The 15932-nt window shown below is 39.0% G+C and overlaps 2 protein-coding genes across 4 annotated transcripts in view; one reads left to right on the plus strand and one right to left on the minus strand.

Annotated features, from left to right (window-relative positions):
* The first annotated feature begins 960 nt into the window (after positions 1 to 960).
* On the plus strand, positions 961 to 9728 carry pdp2 (putative pyruvate dehydrogenase phosphatase isoenzyme 2). 3 transcript variants are annotated; one of them, XM_062042537.1, is made up of 9 exons: positions 961 to 1074; positions 1361 to 1482; positions 1554 to 1739; positions 4962 to 5081; positions 5148 to 5413; positions 5604 to 5709; positions 7584 to 7820; positions 7883 to 8182; positions 9036 to 9728. In XM_062042537.1, exons 2-9 carry the CDS (start codon positions 1411 to 1413, stop codon positions 9309 to 9311), a joined length of 1563 nt encoding a protein of 520 aa, XP_061898521.1. In that variant the 5' UTR covers positions 961 to 1074; positions 1361 to 1410; the 3' UTR covers positions 9312 to 9728. The 3 variants fall into 3 exon arrangements, with proteins under 3 accessions (XP_061898521.1, XP_061898523.1, XP_061898522.1); XM_062042539.1 differs by having other exon boundaries at positions 1027 to 1074; positions 1369 to 1482; XM_062042538.1 differs by lacking the exon at positions 961 to 1074 and adding an exon at positions 1130 to 1290.
* An 845-nt stretch (positions 9729 to 10573) lies between these two features.
* Positions 10574 to 15932, minus strand: part of kti12 (KTI12 chromatin associated homolog) — a 14129-nt gene continuing 8770 nt past the window's right edge. The window contains exons 2-9 of the mRNA XM_062042540.1: positions 13128 to 13179; positions 13006 to 13058; positions 12875 to 12930; positions 12727 to 12806; positions 12497 to 12656; positions 12357 to 12419; positions 11096 to 11166; positions 10574 to 10731 (exon numbers count right to left, since the gene is read on the minus strand). Coding sequence (XP_061898524.1) covers positions 10590 to 10731; positions 11096 to 11166; positions 12357 to 12419; positions 12497 to 12656; positions 12727 to 12806; positions 12875 to 12930; positions 13006 to 13058; positions 13128 to 13179 — 677 coding nt within the window. The 3' untranslated portion in view covers positions 10574 to 10589. The remainder of the gene's footprint in view (positions 10732 to 11095; positions 11167 to 12356; positions 12420 to 12496; positions 12657 to 12726; positions 12807 to 12874; positions 12931 to 13005; positions 13059 to 13127; positions 13180 to 15932) is intronic.

The raw sequence follows: 15932 nt of genomic DNA on the forward strand, positions 1-15932 counted from the left end.
AATGCAACTCTTAATATTTCAAACTTGTCTATCCACTCATTGAGTACATTCAAACCGGAAAAACAATAGCCTGGTTATAATTTTACACCAACATTCCAACAAAGATCGTCTATTTCAGCATGTCACTGGCAGAAAACGAAGAAGGCCACGTCCATCCATCCATTTTCTACCGCTTGTCCCTTTTGTAGACGTAATTAAGAATCTTATACGGTAGTCTAGTGTAGTAGCACCACGGCCAGAAATAAAAAATAAATACAATTGTGTGCTTTTAATTTGACAGCCATTGCGCTAGTAAATATGTGTAAATGGTTTATTTTTCTGTTTGCCTGATTTCCTTTGTATTGAAAATGCAACTCTTAATATTTCAATCTTTTCTATCCACTTATTGAGTACATTCAAACCGGAAAAATAATAGTGTTGTTATAATTTTACACCAAAATTCCAACAAAGATCGTCTATTTTCTGCACGTCACTGGCAGAAAATGAAGAAGGCCACGTTGTAGACGTATTTAAGAATCTGTAATAGAGTGATCTATGTTTGTCTGTTGCCATCTCCTGGTGAATGTTGGCTATAGCGTACTGGGGTTACTTTTTGGTTGGCCAACGATTTACGTGGTGTTGTGCACCCTGACGTCAAGTGTCTGTTCTGAAGTCTACAGTAAAGTGACGTACTTTATCACCTCGCCTGTTTATTGCCTCCAACACAATATATTACAGAATCTTATACTGCAGTCTAGTGGAGCAGCACCACGGCCAGAAGGAAAACAAAATAAATGGTGTGCTTTTAATTTGACAGCCACTGCGCTAGTAAATGCATGGTTTATTTTGTTGTTTGCGTGATTTCGTTTGTATTGACAATGCAACTCTAAATATTTCAAACTTTACTATCCACTTATTGAGTACATTCAAACCGGAAGAACAATAGCCTTGTTATAATTTTACGCCAAAATTCCAAACAAAGATCGTCTATTTCAGCAGGTCGCTGGCAGAAAATGCAACGACACTCCCACCTGATTGCGTACGTCACCGACATGCGTCCCTCTCCGACTTGAGTCCATTCAGTACTCTTCTAAGGTAACGACTTATCTAATAGTTGTCTTTTTTATTTCAGTATACACGACGCAAGTGCCAATATAGCGGCGTGTCGTGTTGTTTCACCCCTGTCGTGTTTTTAAGAAACACATTTCACGCTTACATCGAAGCTCGCCAGCTAGCATGCTAAGGCTAGCGAGTGAACCCAAGATAACGTTCTGCCAACTTTAAACGTCATTTAACCTTTCGTCTATTTACGTAATGCTGATTGAATACACGCCATGCTGGTAACCTAATTCCTGTCATTGTTTTGATTCTCTGTCCACAGGTCTCCAGGTAAACACGTTTTTCCCAAAATAGTTTGAAGTGACTATAGAAATGTGGAGGCGTGTGTACGCCAGCATCCTTCAACGAGCGTCAAGAGGCACCGAATTCCCCAATGCAACACAGGTTTTTGGTCCATTTTTGGCTTCTTTCAAGTGCTATAGTTAAAAGTAAGTCGTATTTTCTGTTTTTTTTAGTGTTTCCCCTTTGAAGAATTCCTGCGTGGCCGGCGGTGTCACTCTTCCTCCCGGGTTGGAGAGCACAAGTTGTGTATATGTGACAGGTGGGGAAGCCAACCTGCACGCCACCTCTCCACACGCCAGCATTTTGACTTTCAGCTCAGTAGGGTTCAGATCAACAGCATTCTGCGATCACACGAGCAGGTAAGTCCACTGTCGATGCACGCACTATCAACAAAATGTAGCATAATACAAGGGTAAAAGGGAACACTATAGGTTTGTTCGCAAATAGGTCGTTTTTGTTGTTATTTAAAGCATGGGTGTGAAATATACAGCAACATTGGGTACACTTTCACAATATTTTTCCTTTTATTTAGCTGTAGAACAGGGGTGTCAAACTCATTTTAGATCCGGGGCCACATGGAGAAAAATCTACTCCCAAGTGGGCTGGACGGGTAAAATCACGGCACGATAACTTAAAAATAAAGAAAACTTCAGATTGTTTTCTTTTTTTAAAAACAGAACAATCACATTCTGAAAATGTACAAATCATAACTTTGTTTTTTGTTGTTTTTTACACTTACCGTATTTTTCGGACTATGAGTCGCTCCGGAGTATACGTCGCACCGGCCGAAAATGCACAATAAAGACGGAAAAAAATATATATACGTCTCACTGGAGTATAAGTCGCATTTTTGGGGGAAATTTATTTGATAAAATCCAACACCAAGAATAGACATTTGAAAGGCAATTTAAAATAAATAAAGAATAGTGAACAACAGGCTGAATAAGTGTACGCCATATGACGCACAAATAACCAACTGAGAACGTGCCTGGTATGTTAACGTAAGAGTCATTCAAATAACTGTAACATATAGAACATGCTATACGTTTACCAAACCATCTGTCACTCCTGATTGCTAAATCCGATGAAATCTTCTTCCTCGTTGTCGCTCCTGGTATGCGCCGCTCCCTTTCTTTCTGCTGCTCGATCGCCGTTTTCTGCTGCATATTTCACTACGTCCAGCTTGTAATCTGCAGTATATGATTTCCTTTTTGGTGCCATTTTAGTTCAGCCCTTCTCAGTTTTTATAAGTTTAACGCCAATGTTGATGTGATCCATTTTAATAGCTCCGGCAGTAGCATATAGCAGTTAGCATTCCATGACCCACAATGCACTTCTGCCATGACCCTCCCCCGCCAAACTCTTATTGGTTGGCGTGTGAGTGACGATTGCTGACGTGTGTGTGACGATTGCGGACATTTTCTTCGTCGCTCACGCGAATGAGATAAATAATATTATTTGATATTTTACGGTAATGTGTTAATAATTTCACACATAAGTCGCTCCGGAATATACGTCGCACCCACGGCCAAACTATGAAAAAAACGTCGACTTATAGTCCGAAAAATACGGTACATGTTGCGGTTAATAGCTTTCTGTCTTTATTTGTCGTTATTTATACTTTCTGAAGAAATATGACAATGCTCATCAGTCAACTCATTGGTGTTAATTTTCAATACCAAGATAAAAAAAATATCAAAATTAAATTACTGTCTATCTGTGTTGGCCCTGTGATGAGGTGACGACTTGTCCAGGGTGTACCCTGCCTTCCGCCCGATTGTAGCTGAGATAGGCTCCACCACCCCTGCGACCCCAAAGGGAATAAGCGGTAGAAAATGGATGGATGGAAATTACAGGATGTTATGTATGTAGGTAGCTAATTTTCCTTGGCTGGTGCACTAACATCATGTGGTTTTTTTGGGTTTTTTTTACATATGTAGCATAATCTACAAAGATACAAATAATTGCTATTGCGACATTTAGTCGATACATTTAGAGCAGCAATTTCTTTTATTAAAAAATTTTGGCTCAGTTTTATACTTAGCAAACTCATCCCGCGGGCCGGATGAAACCTGTTTGCGGGCCTGATCCGGCCCACGGGCCATACGTTTGACATCCCTGCTGTAGAAGATAACCAAAATAGTCAATGCTTTATAACCATAATAGTGTATTTTAGTGTTGTCCCAATACCAAAATATTGGTACTCGTATCAAAATGTATTTTGATACATAAACAAGGATTGTCTATAAAAACCTGGATAGTAAAATGGTATGTACCTGACAAGTTTCTGCTACATGTCAGGTACAAACAATTGTGCAATTCAGGCTTTTATAGACATCTATCCTTTTTCTACCCCTTGTCCCTTTTGAGGTCGCGGGGGGTGCTGGAGCCTATCTCAGCTGCATTCGGGTGGTAGGCGGGGTACACCCTGGACAAGTCGCCACCTCATCGCAGGGCCAACACAGATAGACAGACCTTTTATAGACAAAGCTTGTTTATATACATTTATTATCAGTAATTCAAATTAACCTCTTCACCGTATTTTGCTTCTTTGATACTTTTTAAAATAAAGGGAACCACAAAAAATGTCATTATTGGATTTGTTTTACCATAAAATCTTGTGATGCATTAAACCCAGGGTGTCAAACGTACGGCCCGAGGGCCGGATCAGGCCCGCAAACAGGTTTTATCCGGCCCGGGGGATGAGCTTGCTAAGTATAAACATTTTGAGTGAAAGAAGCAGCTATTCTAAATGTGTCCACTGGATGTCGCAATAGCAATTCTTTGTAGATGATGCTACATATGTACAAATGAAACCATGTGATGTTAGTACATCAGTTTAGGAAAATGATCAGACTACATAAATAACACACTGTAATTTATCTTGATAGATTGAAAATGAACACCAATGAGTTGACCGATGAACATTATCACATAATTTATTCAGAAAATATAAAAAACGACAAATAAAGACAGAATACTATTAACCACAACATGTGAGTGTAAAAAAAATATATATATATCGTTATGATTTGTAAATTTTCAGAATGTGCTTGTTCTATTTTAAAACAAACATCTGAAGTTGTCTTTATTTTTAAGTTATTGTGCCGTGATTTTATCAGTCCGACCCACTTGGGAGTAGATTTTTCTCCATTTGGCCCCCGATCTAAAATTAATTTAACACCCCTGCCATAAACCTGTTTGTTGTTGCAATCAATGAACAATTTTGGCATTAGCAATTCCTCATTATTTGTCGCCATGGCACCAAAGATTAGTGAATTAGAAGTAGCTAAAACACTGGAGGGACAGTAGACTAGCGCTAGTAAGGACTCTGCCGTGCATTGCTTCACATTTATCGTTAGTTTTGAAGCCAAAATATGTCCTTTCTCCATCTTCTGTCTCAACATTCTTTTTGCTTGTAAGTGCTGTGTGTGTGTGTTGACTCACATAAAGCGCCTCAGCTCATTTACCACCAATGTCACCATGAAAAAAACTTCATATAAAGTATATACCTCAAAAAAACAGTACAACCCTAGTATATGGTTGAATTGTCGCTAATACAGTGTTTGGCTTCTAATCAGAGTGTGAGCATACCAGACTTTGATGCAAGGGGCGTCAGGCTGGTGAGAAAATTTGAGAGCAACCAGTTAGCCGCCAACACCCCCAATGAGGATCGACGCAGCGCAGCCACCTGTTTGCAGGTATGTTCCATCTATGCCAATTGTCATCTTCCGGTCATCCGCTCACTTGAAATGCGTCTTTTTTAGGCGAAGGGCATGCTCTTCGGCGTGTTTGACGGTCACGGTGGCTGGGCGTGCGCGCAGGCGGTCAGCGAGCGCTTGCTATACTACATCACCATCGCCATGATGCCCAAAAGGAGCCTGGAGGAGCTGGAGGTGTGCATGGAGCATGGCCGACCCCTTCCATCCATATTGCGGTGGTATAAGCACCATGCAGATTTCAACTACATGGATCAGCTCAGAGTCTTCTGGCAGGAGTTGCTGGACAGCCATGAACACGGGGAAGGCATGTGGTATGTGGTCTCCTGAACGCTGAGACGTTTATGTAGCAGTCACCCACTAGATCCAGCAGATGGTGCTATTGTGGAAACATACCCTACAACACTGGTAGCCATTTTAGTTATTTGTGTGATCTTTTTGATATAGCGTAGCTCTACTAGATTGCCAAGGTGTCCTTTTTGAAGTCTTTTTTTCTCTGCCCAGCCCTTCAGATGCCATGCATTATGCCTTCAAACGTCTTGACGCTGACATCTCTTTAGAAGCTCAAGTTCCTCTCTCCTGCGACCTGATGAGAAGCATGGCCATCCAGGTATCATAAAGATGTATTTTTAAATGATGTACCGCAAAAATAAGTACACATTTTGGCAACTGTTTTATTTCGTTTCTCTACGGACAATACAAAAGAAATGATGTGTGTAGTCGGCTTGTATAGCAGTTTATATTTACTATCCACTGAAAAGTACAACCATTATCATCTTAATAGCTGCTATTGTCATCATCTTGGAGGTGTGTTCATTTTCGGGCCACACGTTTCCCCTCAATGATAGGATAGGTCTTTATTGTCATTGCAACAAGTACAACGAAACTATGTTTTCAGCACAAACCCGTTCAAGATTAGACAAACAAACATTGTACAGGGTTACAGAACAGGAACGCTGATGGGTCGCCACGAGGCGCCCCGTAAAAGGTGGGAAAAAGGTAAAACGCTGGGGAAGAAGATGAGTAAAAAAAATACAATCTAGACTGGGCTCCTAAGGGGGCCTAGTCTGGAGTGGGAAAAAACCTCCATGCCATGCACACATAAACATGTGACATTTAATCATGACAACTCGCAACAGAGAGGGGGTGGGGTGGGGCCCTGGAGGTCGACTGCTGCTATGAAGCGCTGCCAGCCGTCCATGAACCACTGCTCCCCAGTGCCGGCAGCACTCACGTAGCCTCAAACCATTACGCTACCCCCACCATACTTGACTGCCTAGTACTACTTATTTGTGTTGCCACCTGTCAGAAATTTAGACAATTGTGTGCTTGTTGATTTTTTTTAGTGGAAAGTAAATCTACACTCCTGTACACTGACTACTTTAAATTACCAACTGACTGTCAAATTTGTAATTGCCTCAAAATATATTTTAAGATATTCAACACTACTGCTTTCTGGCGGCTGAAGTAGATAGTGCACCACCCCAATTTGTCACGTTTCAGGTGTCCGGTAAACCGTGACCAATGGGGCTACTTTGTGATTGGCATATGCTGTTTTAGGCCTTTTGTTGCCGATCCCACATGTAGATTCCCTCCGGCTGACACCGTATTTATTTTTATTCCCCCCGGTTGACAAGTGGCTAGCAGCTTATTGTGTATCTCCATACACAGCGTGGAGCCGCTCCACTAGGTTTATACCATTTTCCTCTATTACAGCAAACACACTGCATTTATTAGTTTGTTAATGTTCTTAACATGTTACACCTCCAGCGCTAGCTACGAGCAGGCATGCTAATAGCTAAGCTAAACTAGCTTGAAACAACACCAAAATAGTGCTGAGTAAACTTTTAAGAAGTGTGGCAGAAAGTAAGGAAATGAACAAGTAGATTTGTAAGTGTCTATAGGGAGGTTGGTGTGTCATTTTCACAGCCAGAAGTACGCGACACGTAAAAGGAGGGCAGATTATCCATAGATCGCTGGTGTTGATACCAAGGGTAGTATCAGTATATGATCGATAATGGAATGAGTAGGTACATTTTCTCGAAATGTTTTTGTTGTTTTCGGTAATGTTTAAGACTCCCCCGCAGACATTGAGGGCAAAAACCAAAGGATTTAAAAGAGTAGTAGTTTTTGCTTTTGTTGAGTTATTGCGTAGTATTGACCTTGTTTTGTTGAATCAATGGTATGTGTTAAAAGAAAATACAGAAAAATACTTTAAATATTATGTTGGTATTGTTACACTGCCCAAATCCAGCTGAGATAGGCTCCAGCACTTATTACAAATAAATTTAAAAAATATCAACTAAAATAATACTGTAATTGTATCCGTATTGGTCAAGCTTACTCATGGATGATCGAAATCGGCAGCACTACACCGTGATGTAACATCCCTCCTCTAAAGTATGTTTAAGTTTATTTTCTACATAACTGTCCCTTGAGAAGATTATAAAAATGCTTTTTCAAATGTGCCATTTTTGTCTCCAGGTGGCGTTTGCCGGCTCCACAGCCTGTGTGGCTCACGTGGGCCCTGATGGGATCCACGTGGCCAACGCCGGGGACTCCAGGGCTGTTTTAGGTGTTCAGGAGGCAGACGGCTCGTGGAGCGCCGTGCCACTTTCTCAGGACCACAACTGTCAGAACCGCGCTGAAGTGGAGCGGATTATGTCCCAACATCCGTCCTCGGAGAGGAACACAGTGGTTACAGATGAGAGACTTCTTGGGGTGAGAGGACGCCCCAGCAGCACGCCCAGTGTGTAGACGTCAACATTGTTTTGTGTCTTTAGGTGTTGATGCCCTCGCGTGCGTTTGGTGACGTAAGGTTCAAGTGGAGCCACCAGTTGCAACAGAACATCTTAGAAAGCCTGGAAACAGGAGTGGACCTGGACTCTCTCAACTTGTACAACTACACTCTGCCCAACTACGGGACACCGCCTTATCTCGATGCGGCGCCGGAGGTCACCTGTCACAAAGTGAGACCACAAGACCGCTTCCTTATCCTCGGGACGGACGGCCTCTGGGATGAATTGAGGAACGAGGAGGCGGTGAGACTCGTTGGTGAGCACCTGAGCGGCATTCATCTGCAGGTGAGTTTCCAACGTCTCATCAAATGATAAAAAAGAATAATCCCACTAGCATGCCAGCAGGAGATGAACAGGTCGCTAGGAATAGCATCGGGACGCTAACTTTGACAACATTGGGACCCTGACTCTGATCCACTAGTTTGGATTGTAACATTTACAACTTTAAAAAAAATGTTGAACTTAACCACAGCCCGTTGGCGGCAGAATAGTGATCGTTGTGACATGTCAAGATGGCGCCGGTGTGTCTGGCACGCCGCTTGTCTATGATCACTATTGTCTGTTTTGTGGTTATTTTGACGTGTGTTTCGAGGACCATCGACTCACTTCTAGTGTATGAACGCCAGGAGTTGTTGAGGATTGGGGAGTCGGTACGGTCATGTCAGCTTTACAATGCAAGAGACTCTGATTAATTGATTTTAAAACCTTGCTGTTTGTTTTTAAAGCTTTTCATGGACTGGCAATTCTTTGGCTTTTAACACTGCGTGAGTTGTGTGGTCCTCTGTCCTGTTGTCCTGTGTTTTTAAAATTTTGACTTCTATTTAAATGATAAATAAATAATAATTTACTGTTTTAATTGTTTTTACCCTTTTAAAATCATTTTTAATCACATTTATTTTATATTGTTTTGTTTTATATGTATTTTTTTTTTATTTTTTATTCAGTCATTGGTGGAGCTAAGGGTAATATTTGAATATTGTTTTTATTATTGTTGTGCAGCACTTTGGAAACATTTTGTTGTTTAAATGTGCTATATAAATAAAGTGGATTGGATTGCTTAAAAATAACAACATATCCTTATCGAGAATAATGTTTGCTCAGTCAAATCCAAGAAGTTCTCCCGTTTTTTTCATCCCAGGCTCCGGTCTCCAAGTCGGAGCGGCGGCTCAAACTAGGTCAGATGCACGAACTCCTGCTCAAACGTCAGGCCCGCGCCTCGCCCGCCGCGGACGACAACGCCGCCACGCACCTCATCAGACACGCGTTGGGCACAGGTGAGTACGGTGAGCTGTGCCAAGAGAGGTTGGCCTCCATGCTGGCCCTGCCAGAGGACCTGGCCCGCATGTACCGGGACGATATCACGGCCACAGTGGTGTATCTGAACGGCGATTTGACCGGATCTCATCGCAATTAGCAACATCTGCTGCTTACATTTTTTAAAGTATACATGTCTCCGTTTACTGGTGTGTGTTTTGTACAAATCAGCTCCTTTAGAGTCAGATGTGTCAGGTCAAATGAAAAAGCACATTGCTTTGTCTAGTTTCAGCACTTTTCCCCAGGTCCATAGTGAATAACGCACACATTGTTGTTCTTGTCTTATCTCCTGTTCAGTAAGTGCTGTTGACCTTTCATATGGGGCACTTTTTTTTCCTTTTTACCCGTTACTGAATTTAATGTTTGAGGTACTCGTGTTTATGTTTCAGTACATTTTATTTTAACAATAACTAAATGAAGGGAAGATTAAAACATATTTAATATATAGATGACATGATTTGAATTGGTTTCTGTTGAATAAAAGCACAATTTTTCTAAATAAAGCGGGTCAATCTGCTCTTGCTGTGTTTGTTAATGTTGTGTAAGTTCTCTTTGTATTAGCTTGCAGGATATTAGATTTTTTTTCCCTCTGCCTTAAATAATAAATTGTAAAATAGTTTATGGAAAAAGTGGCTTAATGGCGCTGCCGGAGAAAAAGTGATGCCCCTGGGAATCCCGCAGAGGGCACTGTCTCCCAAGTCAATTACATATTTCCCCAGCAAGTACAGTAGGCATTTCCCGCAAATATTTTATAAAGACAAGAGGCATCAGTGTGGAGGGAAAAAAGTTTTTTTTACATTTCAACAAAAACTTGCTAGAGGTATTGAAAACACTACATTATATAATAATTTGGGCTTGTTAATTTATATTTTGCAAGTTACTCTGATAAAAATCAGGTGTGATTGAAATGTGAAATAATTGACAGCATTAATAAAGAAATAATGTATTTAAACAATAATTCTAGATCGACTACAGGCTGAAATAAAAAATACTTGATACAGCAAAAAAATTAAATAATTTTAATATAATAAAGCATTAGATTTATATAGCACTTTTCTATCGACTAGATACTCAAAGCGCTCACAGAGAAGTGAGAACCCATCATTCATTCACACTTGGTGGTGGTAAGCTACATTTGTAGCCACAGCTGCCCTGGGGTAGACTGACGCAAGCGTGGCTGCTAATCTGCGCCTACGGCCCCTCCGACCACCACCCATCATTCATTCACCAATGTGAGCGGCACTGGGAACAAGGGTGAAGTGTTTTGCCCAAGGACAACGGCAGTGACTTGGCCAGAGACGGGGATTGAACCTGGAACCCTCATGTTGCTGGCACGTCGGCATTCAATAATGTGACATACAATAGTTGAAGACAATCTTTAATCAAGGCTTTTATTTAAATACTGTACAAACATATTGGAAATGTGTTCCGTGTTCTCTGTTGGGTGCATTTTGGTGTAACTGATGAACTGCCGCCGGAATTTGCGCAGCTTGGCCATGTTGACGCTACTGGTCAGCACAATGTTTAAACAACATGTTAAGGACTTTTTTTTCTGTGTTCACTGTGCAGAACTAAAAGTACAAGGGAGTCACGTTGTGCTTGCTACACTGTGATCAGACAAGAACATCAAAAGTGTTTGTTCCTGATGTGGAGCTGCTGCCAATAAAAATCCACTCTCCTGTGTAATTTGCCATCATTCCTCTTTTACAAGGGAGGGCCCCTGATTTCACTAATGGCGTTCTTTAAAAGGCACTCATTCAGCCTTCAAACTGAGCCTTGCACTAAAAACACAAGTGTGACAGCTCAATAGGAACTGACACGGGTGACAATGTCAAATAATCTCACACGTTTGTGCCAGTACTTCAACTTGCTGAAACAAAGGATATTTTTTCTGTGGCTCCAGGAACTGAAACAAAATCCCCAGGAACACTTGTCTTCTGTGCATTAAAAATGGCCTAAAAGAAAGCCAAAAGCACACATCATACTACATCCAGTTACTAATACTTGTGGACAGATACCACACTTATGGATCACATATGGCCGTAAATACAACGGCAATACAATATTTACATCAATCAGACGACACAAATTAGGTCAGCAGATTAGCGGACATTACAATTAGTAGGTAGATCATTACAAAAAGTTGCTTCTTTCGTAGACAATGCTCCTTTATGTGGCACCTACACACTGAGTTAATAACTGACATTAACCAAGCACAATTAGTCGATGCGTTTGCCAAAATGTTACTCAGGTCCACATCAATAAAGTCATCATTGAGTCTTTGTTGTGAAAAACTCTCACATCATTGAGTCTTTGTTGTGAAAAACTCTCACAATCAGTCAGTTGACCAACTAGTAATAATCCTGCAACATCCATGTTCTAACGCTTATCCCTATCAAAGAATCTTAAATGTAACTTCAACGTTTACAACTTATTTGTATTAGAGCTGCAGCTATCCGTTATTTTAATATTCTATCGATTAGTTTGTTTGATTAATTGAGGAATCGGATAAAACACTGTATAGCAATAAATAGTTTAAGCAAAATAGTTGAAATACATGGTTCTGTTTGCTATAACTTTCATTCCTTTTTCTAAAAAACGCATATCAACGTGTGCATTAAAAAAAATATATTTTGGAATAATGTTTGCCGCCACACACACCCCCCAACACCGCTCTAATGTGGAAACTATGTTTGTGTATTTAAATTGTAATAAATTATTATTGGTTACACTCAAACAATTAATCAAAGCAACAGAATATGAACCAAATATTTTTTTAAATCAAATGAACCAATCGCTGCAGCCTTAATTTGTATTGAAATAGTTATGCAGTTATTCATTAAAAAATACCTAGTTGGCCTATAATATATTGTTGATTTTTGTTATAAGATTATATTTCTATGAAAAATATTAATGGAATTATCGAATAAATTTGGCTGTCAAAAATAACGAGTTAACCCAAGGGATTAATTACAAAAATAAATCGCATTAACCATGCATACGCACAGTATTATCATGCAATTTATTTTGACTGTACATGCTCCTTTATGGTTACCTGAAAAAAGGTTTGTCATGACTGTGATCGGTCAATGCATAACAATTTTAAAATTAAAAAATATAATAAATAATAAATGAGAAAACATACCATTAACACGTCCTGCGTGATCTTGTCTAACTCGTACAGGAAGTTTGCAGACGACAGTGGTTGCTGCAGAGACACAAACGTTGTGGCCGAGCTCACATAAAAAGTACTTGAGTAGAGTTCATGGTCACGCTCTTTCTTACACTTTGTGTGGACTGATTCGGCGGCGGAGCCTTTCTTTTGAAAATAGCGTCGGCTACGGCTTCAAATTGAAGTGTGTCATCTTGGAGGACGGTGAAAAGTGGACTGTCCCACCGGTTTCTGGAGTCTGGCGCTTCAAATCTCAGAACTAATGCCTTCAAGCTGCAAAAGACAAGAGCTATGTTTTGGTTGTAAGAAGGATTTCTCTCTACTGTATTTTGTGTTGACTCACAGTTCCTGCGTGTACTGCACCTCTGCATCTCTGCTGGCATTCCACGCTGAGCTCACGTCCTCTGACGTCAAACAATACACCTTCACAGAATGACCACAATGGTTGATTTGTACTCGTCAAAAAACGGATCTTTTCCAATAACACTTACCAGACATTGTGGTGTCTGTGCATGCTTTGTGAGACAGAAAAGTTCATAGCGGTAGCCTGTAAGCCAAAATGTAAATAAATCACAAGACGTTTAAAAGGTACAGTGTTACATTATCACGATGAATAAATTACCTTTAATGTAGTTTAATGAATCCAATATCACAATGTCATCCTTGTTGACTTTCCTAAAAACAACAAATTATGACAAGTGAATTGAGAAGACTGACATGATAATATTCATATATCACAGGTACCTTTCTACTTCAGCTTTCAGCACAGCACGGACCTGTTTTTCCTTCTGGGAATCTGCAAAATGTACAGCAACGTTTACTTACTGCAGTTTCTACCATTCGTTTTCCTTTTACAAGTGTTGTCTTTTGAGGGACAAAAAGCATATTTCCCCTAAATTCACACCCTAGACCAAGGCTGTTCAACAGTTTAAAACTTGTGGGACAAACGTTTTTGCAGCAAATTCCTATAAACACGAGAGTGCTCCTTTTGTATAGAGAAACTTGGACCACTGTTAACATATTGGCCCCGTTTACTCTGCACACCAAATCTGATTTTTTTTTGCCCTCAAGTGACACAGACCTGACTTTTTTGCCAGTCTAAATGCTGCAAAATACTTCAAATCTGATCTTTTCACATCTGATTCAGGCCAAATCAGGAGGTAGTCCGAATCCAATTGGAATCTGATCTTTTCAAATGTGACTGCAGTCTAGACACAGCGACCTGAATGGCAAATTTCCGTCATCTTTGGGCGAGCTACATCACTTGTGAACGCAGGAAAAGACGCGACCCGCCAGCAGAAGTGGTAACGTCATCACAACATCCGCATTCGATAAAAAAGTTTGCACGCACGCATATATATATATATATATATATATATATATATATATATATATATATATATATATATATATATATATATATATATATATACTGTTATGTTCATAATAATAGCAGTGTGTTTAAAAAGGTGAGTAAACCTCAAAATTCTTCAAATAATTTGGTTGAAAAAAAGAGATAAAGAAGTAAAAGACATCACTATGTCATCAGTTTCCGATTTATTAAATTGTATAACAGTGCAAAATATTGCTCATTTGTAGTGGTCTTTCTTGAACTATTTGGGGAAAAAAAGATATACAAATAACTAAAAACTTGTTGAAAAATAAACAAGTGATTCAATTATAAATAAATATTTCTACACATGGAAGTAATCATCAACTTAAAGTGCCTTCTTTGGGGATTGTAATAGAGATCCATCTGGATTCATGAACTTAATTCTAAACATTTCTTCACAAAAAAATAAATCTTTATCAATATTTATGGAACATGTCCACAAAAAAATCTAGCTGTCAACACTGAATAATGCATTGTTGCATTTCCTTTCACAGTTCTTTTTGACAGACATTTTAGTGATGGCATGGGGGAAACTCTGGGTTTATGGTAATGAATGGAATAGCCTACTTGATTTGATGTTCAGTTTATAAACTTACATTCATATTTTGTTGAAGTATTATTCAATAAATATCTTTATAAAGGATTTTTGAATTGTTGCTATTTTTAGAATATTTAAAAAAAATCTCACATACCCCTTGGCATACCTTCAAGTACCCCCAGGGGTACGCGTACCCCCATATGAGAACCACTGTTTTAATGAACACAAATGCATTGGGGACACTGCACATTCTATTTCAAAGCCAGAAAATTGGAAAAAAGTAGGGATGTCCGATAATATCGGCCTGCCAATTATTATCGGCCGATAAATGCGTTAAAATGTAGTATCGGAAATTATCGGTATCGGTTTTTTATTATCTGTATCATTTTTATTTTTTATCTTTTTATTAAATCAACATAAAAAACACAAGATACACTTACAATTAGTGCACCAACCCAAAAAACCTCCCTCTCCCCATTTCTTTCTGTTATCAATATTCTGGTTCCTACATTATATATCAATATATATCAATACAGTCTGCAAGGGATACAGTCTGTAAGCACACATGATTGTGCGTGCTGCTGGTCCACTAATAGTACTAACCTTTAACAGTTAATTTTACTCATTTTCATTAATTACTCGTTTCTATGTAACTGTTTTTATATTGTTTTACTTTCTTTTTTATTCAAGAAAATGTTTTTAATTTAGTTATCTTACTTTATTTTTATTTTTTTAAAGTACCTTATCTTCACCATACATGGTTGTCCAAATTAGGCATAATAATGTGTTAATTCCACGACTGCATATATCGGTTGATATCGGTATCGGTTGATATCGGTATCGTTAATTAAAGAGTTGGCCAATATCGGAATATCGGATATCGGCAAAAAGCCATTATCGGACATCCCTAGAAAAAAGTAATTAAATTTGACAATATTTTACAGAAAGTCAAGAAATATAAAACAAAAAAATAGCAGTGTTAACATCTTTTTTTACAAAACTCAAATGTACTGTACAAACTAAGAAAGGCTTGCAGATTCAACTTTCCTTAGAATTATTAACTATAATTTAGTTGCATAACCACGGTTTATGATAACTGCTTCACATCTGTAGCACATGGAGTCCACTAGGGGTGTGGGAAAAAATCTATTCGAATTCGAATCGCGATTCTCACGTTGTGCGATTCAGAATCGATTCTCATTTTAAGAAAAATCTTTTTTTTTTTTTTTTTTTCCTAAATTAGTCAATCCAACAAAACAATAGACAGCAATACCAAAACAATGCAATCCAATTCCAAAACCAAACCCGACCCAGCAACACTCAGAAATGCAATAAACAGAGCAATTGAGAGGAGACACAAACACGACACAGAACAAACCAAAAGTAGTGAAACATAAATGAATATTATCAACAACAGTATCAATATTAGTTACAATTTCAACATAGCAGTGATTAAAAATCCCTCATTGACATTATAATTAGACATTTATTAAAAAAAATTAAAAAAGAACAATAGTGTCACAGTGGCTTACACTTGCATCGCATCTCATAAGCTTGACAACACACTGTGTCCAATATTTTCACAAAGATAAAATAAGTCATATTTTTGGTTCATTTA

Source organism: Entelurus aequoreus, linkage group LG03, assembly GCF_033978785.1.
Source record: "Entelurus aequoreus isolate RoL-2023_Sb linkage group LG03, RoL_Eaeq_v1.1, whole genome shotgun sequence".
Lineage (NCBI taxonomy): Eukaryota > Metazoa > Chordata > Actinopteri > Syngnathiformes > Syngnathidae > Entelurus > Entelurus aequoreus.